This window comes from Anticarsia gemmatalis, chromosome 2, assembly GCF_050436995.1.
Source record: "Anticarsia gemmatalis isolate Benzon Research Colony breed Stoneville strain chromosome 2, ilAntGemm2 primary, whole genome shotgun sequence".
In the NCBI taxonomy this organism is placed as follows: domain Eukaryota; kingdom Metazoa; phylum Arthropoda; class Insecta; order Lepidoptera; family Erebidae; genus Anticarsia; species Anticarsia gemmatalis.
This window is the reverse complement of record NC_134746.1, coordinates 9,477,723-9,485,571: the sequence shown is the minus strand read 5'-3', so window position 1 is coordinate 9,485,571 and position 7,849 is coordinate 9,477,723. Positions and strand designations below refer to the sequence as shown.

At 34.5% G+C, this 7,849-nt stretch overlaps 1 protein-coding gene across 2 annotated transcripts in view; it reads right to left on the bottom strand.

Moving 5' to 3' along the window:
* The window catches only part of KFase (kynurenine formamidase), a 28,949-nt gene continuing 21,100 nt past the window's right edge, over positions 1-7,849 (bottom strand). For both annotated transcript variants that reach the window (XM_076130859.1, XM_076130850.1), the window contains 3 exons: positions 7,288-7,389; positions 2,222-2,435; positions 1-1,611 (listed from right to left, as the gene is read on the bottom strand). In XM_076130859.1, coding sequence (XP_075986974.1) covers positions 1,149-1,611; positions 2,222-2,435; positions 7,288-7,389 — 779 coding nt within the window. In that variant the 3' untranslated portion in view covers positions 1-1,148. The remainder of the gene's footprint in view (positions 1,612-2,221; positions 2,436-7,287; positions 7,390-7,849) is intronic.

Genomic DNA, 7,849 nt, shown 5'->3' with positions numbered 1-7,849 from the left:
TATGTATAAAAATATATAATTAGAAATTCTTACATTTTCACGTAAATGAACACATAATATCTTAAGTCTTAAAGCTATTTAAAATAATTGCAGTGAAATTTGAAACTAAAACTATGATTAATATAATCGTAGGTTTATAAGAAGTTTTAACAAATGCTTATTCACGTTCGCACTAAATATAACGGATCATATTATTATAACGACTAGTTATAAAATAATATAGCTTAATATTTATCGACACGGTAATTTAAATAAATCAACCACGTGGTTTAAGGCATTTTTTACCATCTACAGATGATATGGAGCGCAATTCTCTTCACAATCAGCTTGCTATCGAAATATTGTATGAAACTCTGATCAGCGCCTCTAGCGGGCATTGTAAGAATCAATTTATGTAGTACTTTTGAAATGTCAAAATTTCGATACATGACATTGTATTACCAAAATAGTTCCTACAGACCCCGCTAAAGGCGCTAATAAGTTGTTCGAGCAAATTTTATCTTTCAATAGGTAAAGTGGCAATTTTGAGAGCGATACTGATTTTTTTGTGACTAACGAAACTCTACCAAAGATATAGTAGAAACCGGCAAAGATAAAATTAGTATGCGCATATTTATGTTGTTCTTATGCGTTTGTGATTGTAACATTTTTATAGCATACACAATGGTATTAAAATAATTATTAGGTACAGCTTTTTTATAAGTGTAGGTAATCTAAATCTAAAGTAACGAATCACCTACTTTTACTGAACTTTGGTAATCTAGGTACTTAAATCGTTGTAAATATTCTACAACATATCGTTTTCTAACAAATTGAGCTCATTGCATGGATAACTAGCATGACAAGACAATAATAGTACCATTAAATATTGTAAAAAAATCTGTTTACAAAATACTTTGTAAATATACAACCAAAATTTAGAAAATCATTTTTCTTACTATACAAATCAATCAGTTATATACATAGATGCCAAAACATATAAGTTGAGATATTCAATCTCAAACTCAATCACAAGAATTTCAATCAGTACGTAACTCATAAGATACCTATACTTAGGTACAATTTTAGATTCCATATACTAATGTAAAATGCATTTCATTATAATACTACACCTAAATCTAGCGTAACTACGACTTAAGATGAATAATTCACGACAAATGCTTCCTAATATCATGCACCAACAAGTTCTTCAAGTAGTTGTCATCGTTTGAGAAGCACTCTACAATGTCAAAGTGATCCAGTCCGTCTTTGATCTCTAAGTACATGTTCTGCATAAGACATGTGTTGTGAAGGATTTCATAGAACTCTCTGGATTGTTTCTTGAATGTTGGACTATCGTGTTGTCCCGCCAAAATGTATAACCTCACTCTTCTCCCTTGTAAATGTGTGTAGTCGTCGAACTGTGGTGAAAGAGGTACAGCCCATTCGTTTGGCAGCTGCACGGCATCGTTGACTGATGTGTGGACGATCTCCCGAAGGTCATAGACCCCGGAGACCAGGAATGCTCCTTGCAGACGGTGGACTCCGGGCGTGTTTTCAAAGAAGTCGGCGCTTCCGAGCAGTTTGGCCACGAGATGTGCTCCAGCTGAATGACCGGCAAAGTATACTCCTCTGAAAATGATCAAAAATAAATGAATAAATACATTAAATAATAATTTGATTTACAATGATTCATAACATTTTAAAATAGCACAATGACGGGAATGCTTCCATTTACTTAAGTATTTTTTCCTTGACATATAAATAAAACTCGACATTTGTATAATTTTAATAAGTAAGTAGTAAGTAGTACTAGTAAGATAGATCATCAAGATGCGATAATAATAGGTGAAACTGGCATGTTCATGAATGCGCCTTATTTTTAGAATTATCGTGAGGCAGGTCGTAATTTTTACGAGCAGATGAGATCATCCTGATGAGACTAGCAATAGCTGATTCAAATAGTTAGTATCTTGAAAACTATAGAAGCGCTAGGCGTACACCTATCACAATATTCGGAAATTATAATGATGTTAAAAACTCTTTAAATTTTATCTGTGTAATTCAAGACAGTAATGATCTCCATTGTTCATGATAAATTCTCCGAAGTTTCGTAAGATAGCGATAAGACATATTTTGTTCAATACTCTTATTCTTATTCGCACTGAGGGAACCAGCTACTTAGTATCTGTCGAGTTTATTTTCGGGTCATTACATCCATTATCTCAAAGGGTTATCTTACTTGGAGCCCATTTTTTCGGCGTATTCAAACACGAATCTTGCGGCACTTCTTATTTGGCTCACGATTTCTGCAAGGGTCGCCGAAGGACAGAGGTCGTAGCCCAGGACGATGGTCTTTACTCTTGCTTTGTAGAGAGGATGTGCTGGATACCGGGAAATTTCACGAGATAACTCTTGCCAGTATCCACCGTGAATGTAGACCAGCACCGGCGCATCTATAAAGTGAAAATAAAAGTGTTTTTAGATATTTAAGCAGAAAATAGACGTGACGTTGTTTCCCGCGCCGCTTTTTTACAGATAAAATGGATTACGAGCTCTTATAGCGATGGATGATATAAGACATAATGGGGCTTTCACAGACAGACACTGTGTCGAGTGTCTGCTACTGTGTTCCCTTCGTTCATATATCCTTCAACTTACAGTGTTTACAAAACATTCGAAAAGTCGCTTTACATAATTTAACAATAAATGTTAAGTTTACCATTTAGCTTTAAGTATGCCTTTTCCCTCACATACGGCTAGGTGCGTTATTACAATAAAATTATAAAAAATACTAATAAATGTTGATGTAACAGTTATTATTTCCACAGTAATATATTTATCGTACAATGTTTACTGGTGGAAAATATTAATTGATACTTAATGCTAATGCAGTGCTATTTTAATCATCAGAAACTGGTGGAAACCAGTTCAAACTTCTTTTGTTGGTGTGAAGAGTGGAGGTCAAACAACATCCGTGGTCTGTATGTGGTGACTTATCAGCTGAGCGCGTTGCGTCATGAACCAAGTTAATCCAACTGTCAAGTGTTAGACCAATACTCAACCAATTTGATCGAGAATGGTGGACAAATTGAAGTTTAATTTGTGATTCTCGCGTTTTTAGAAAGGATTACACTATCTAATAGGCAAAATAAAAGAATGGTATTGAAGACACGGTTTAAAATGACTCTTTCAACTTAACATATAATATATTGATATACATATATAAAAGTGGTACCTATTTCATTGAATTTCTACAACACATCCATAGATTATCTTCTAAAGAATTGATATAAGAGAAAACTTACTTCCTTATTGATTTGTAGTTTGTGATACTGATTATACATATTTATTTTGATAATATGAGCCGTACGCCATATTTTTATTATTATGTAAATAGGAATACGAAAGTCATGAGGTGTATTACCTAAAAATAGCTCATAAATATTACCGGGTCTTCATCCACACCCACATACCCACAATGCAATGTCTTTTTATCTCAATTTATTTGGGATGATTGAGATCCATTTGACGCGGGTACTCAATTCCAAGGAATACATGGGTAGTTTCGTTCTGTAATTGTTTATTTTTATGAGAGATCGTATACCACGGCGTGTGTTGCACCTATCGGGACATTTTATAACGTGTCGCAAAATGTTACTGTGTAATACGGGATCAAGATCTTTGTCTGAAGAAGTTATATACTGAACGGTCTATGCCCGCAAACTCGTAAGACTGCGTTCGTTTTGCCCTTCAAAAAATAAATGTAATGTATATTTTTAGGATTGCAAGTTGTAAAGTGCATCTTCTATCTATTACTTAAAGGTTTTTTTTTATATTAAAGGAGTTATCGGTAGGAATCTGTTACTGTTTATCTCAATTAATCTCAGGATTATAAAAATTTCCCTTAGATAATGTCGGACTTTTTAGTCACTATACTGTATGCGTATTTACAAAGTTTACAAATCTTATTTGTAATATTTTGATCAAAGTGGCTTGGCTATTATTGATTCAGAATCTGATGTAGTCCATGTAATAGATTCAGAAGCCTAGCGAGAAAGTTAGGCGAATTGTTGGTCTGAACTTGGCGCGATGCAAAACACGATGTCCTTTCATTCATCATTAGGAATACTACAGCTGAATGTTCAAGTTTCAAGTGGAAAACTTCAAATCAAATCATTCGATAAGTAGGAAATAATATAAGTTTAATATACTTATGTTATAATACAGACAAGTAACTTCAAAAACAATAAATAAGTTATTATTGTGAAATGAGGAATATATAATTTTAATGCAGCAAATCTAGGTACAACGTTCGCTTTTTCGGATAGATTGTATATAGATACCTATAATTATGTATAGAATATTTGTTGGGTAAAGTTCTGGAGCCGTAGCGCGATTCTTTACTACTATCGATGAGAAATTTTGTATGAAAATCTGATCAGAAGAAACTTTTTTGGCAGTACATTCTAAATGTCAAAATGTCGCTAGCTAGCCGGTTGTCAGTAGTCCATAGTGGTAGAGAATCGAGGTACCGAATAACTATGCAGTCAAGTTTTAATCTGTACAACAATTTCTATAAATAAGAGAGCTTGCGTTGTGATTTGATCAGACGAGACTTGGTTAAGTTTATTATTTACCACGACGAAATCCGTAAAAATTCCACACGGAATGCGGTGTTTCTTTAAAGCCAGTCGTCCTTGTGACTTGAACGAGTTAGTTTAATGAGCCCGATACATGATATTGCATAACATATTGAAATTATACACTCCAATACTTTCTGCTCATCTGTCTTGTCTGCATGGCATCTTTTTCGCGGTGTTTCCTTTATTTAATTTGAATAGCTTTTTTAACTTTCTAGCTTTGGTTGAGGTCGCCACTCCGCTACCATTGCATCGAGTGACTGTGGGGCCGATTCCCACACGGAACAATTATTTGTGTGATAAAATATAAATATCTTTTTTCTGATTTGTTATGTAGTTTTGTAGATAGATTTTGCTCATACTTATATGTTGCTAAGACAAAACCGAAGGATGTAAAATGCTACGCGGGCAAAGTCGCGGGCAGAAAGCTAATATAATATACCGTAGCAGAAACATTCTTGGATCATAGATAAACTGCAGCATGCTTTATCTATTTTACAGACGTGTTTGCCTCTACGGCATTTCCCACGTACAAAATTTATTTCCGTGCACAAATTCAAATATTTATTGGAAAGTACAAATTCCATTTCAATATCGTACGACATTATACCCAAAATTTTCAATTTATAGTTCGGTGTTTGCCGTTTTAATATTTCATTCGACCGAATGGTGTTTATTTGTAATTAAAACAATTTATATTGAGAATTGAATGGGCCATATTCGGGCTTTAACCTTAATGATCAGGTTAATTATTTTACAAAACAAACAGAGGTCTATAATGAGTGTTTTTGCTGCTTATTACATTTTGACGTCTCGTTCGAAATGAGTAATGTTATGTGAATATAATGGCTACCAAGGCACCGGCCTCGCCAGGATATAATTATTTCATTCACATAACACTTCACTCCACTCCACATCCACTTTTCATAAGTACCTATGTATGCTAAGGACAAGATTATCCTAAATCCACAGCATATAAATGTACTACAGTTATTTTTAGAAAGACTACGACCTCATATATTCAGTAGCGCGGTTCTCTACCACTATCAACAACTAGCTAACTATCGAGACGATTTATATGATAAATTTATCAGCGCCTCTAGCGGGTGCTGTTGCAACTATTTTTGTAGTACACTTCAAATGTCAAACTCTCGATACTCGATAGTAACGACGGTAGAGAATCGTACTATTGTATCAATAGTTTAATATGGGTACAGATAAGCAATTATGCCATATAGTAGCTTTTATAAACGACTAGCTGACCCGCGCAACTTCGCTTGCGTCACCTAAGAGAATGGGTCAAAATTTTCCCCGTTTTTGTAACATTTTTCGTTGCTACTCCGCTCCTTATGACCGTGGCATGATGTTATATAACCTATAGCCTTCCTCGATAAATGGGCTATCTAACACTGAAAGAATTTTTCAAATCGGACCCGTAGTTCCTGAGATTAGCGCGTTCAAACAAACAAACAAACAAACTCTTCAGCTTTATTATATTAGTATAGATTTAGAGGTTTATGAATATACTTGTTTTTCACTATTTATCAAAGAATATAGGCTTAGAGATTGCTCTACCTATTTGAATAGTTTTTCTCGGTTAGCGAGCTATTCATAGCTGTGCGAGGGCCATCACGTCTACTGAAAGGGTGGTCAGCGTGAACAAAACAGACCCTTAATACCTCAAGTATACGTACACATAGCTATAGAATAGTTCCAACCGTACATATGGACCTAGTAATTTATATTTTCTTTTTCATGTGAATGCTAAGGATTAAGCACAGGATTTCCAAAGATGGTATAGTATATATATATACTCGTACTAAACATAAAGGTGGATCTACGCTACAAGAACCCAGCGCGAGTGGACCACAAATTCGTGTAGCGTGGACTGACTTACGAGCATCAAAAGAGCGCACTTCTCAAAGAAAGTTGTGCTCTGCCCGTGCTACGCACGTGCTTGGATCCCCTAGTGTAGACACAACTTAATAATATTGTTTATCCCATTGAAGTGAATAAGACCTTCGAGAGTTGCTAATAATATAATATTTAACCCATTTCCGTTTCACTGCGGGTCACTGCCTTTAGGTCTGTTCAAAGTACTCATATGGGGTGCTTAATCCACCACACTGGTCAGGTAGGTACTATTCATCTTAACTCTTCATTGGTCTTCAAGGACTTTCTTTAAGATAAGACTGATGTTTTGGAAAATCAATAGTATAGTACACATTATTTCTCTAAACTGTGTTTTCGATATTTTTATAAAAACCAGCTGATTTTACTGGTAGTCAAATACCCTATTTGACTTTGGATATTAAGTTCCAGCGGCAAATCACTATATTAAGAAAAGAAACAGAGTCGTGGGCAAGGACTGCGGGTAACGGAAACGTACCTTATAAAGAACCATTATTCTTTCCAGGGAAATTACTTATTTAACTTAAATAGTAAAATAGATAATATATTTACACTGTCCCATTTGCAAAAGCATTTTTATCATTGAAAATAGTTAAATGACTGCCGTATATTAATTAGCTTCAAAGTAATATTTAACAACCACTACGTATTGTTTGTTGGGCTAAAAGCAGTAATTCAATTGATATTTTCATACAAAAAAGTACGATTGAAAATGTGACAGTGTACACATATTTTTGACGCTGTTTGTACTTACCGTCTGGTAAATCTGTTCCGAGTATGTCAAGTTTCTGTCCAGGAGTTGATCCGTATTCAATCTCTAGCTTGTGTGGAATGTTGTTGGTCGCTTCATCGCTGGCTGCAATCAAAATATTTATATATTTACTTATTTATTAGCCGGCATGCAGTTGTATACAACTGGTTAATGCCTTAAAATACATTAATACATGTCACCACATCGAATACATCTACACTAACCATAACTTTTAAACTTTCTTGATATATGTTATTATATAAAAGAATACGGGAATTACCGCGAACACGCATTTTGCTTTGACCTGAAGTTTCAGCGCGGGTTACACTCACCGTAGTCGCAATTTCCGTATTCTAATATATAGAATAGAATACTGGTATCAGTACATATAAACTTCCGATAACATCATTGTTATTGAAGAAAATAAACACTTGTCATGAATATCTAATTTTATACCGTTTTTTATGTATCCGTCATGGCATAGAAATTGTAAAATTACAACTATAGTCTTATCGCGGTTTCTAAGTGTCTTTAAAGGTGTGATGTCTAATAAGAGATGAAAAAA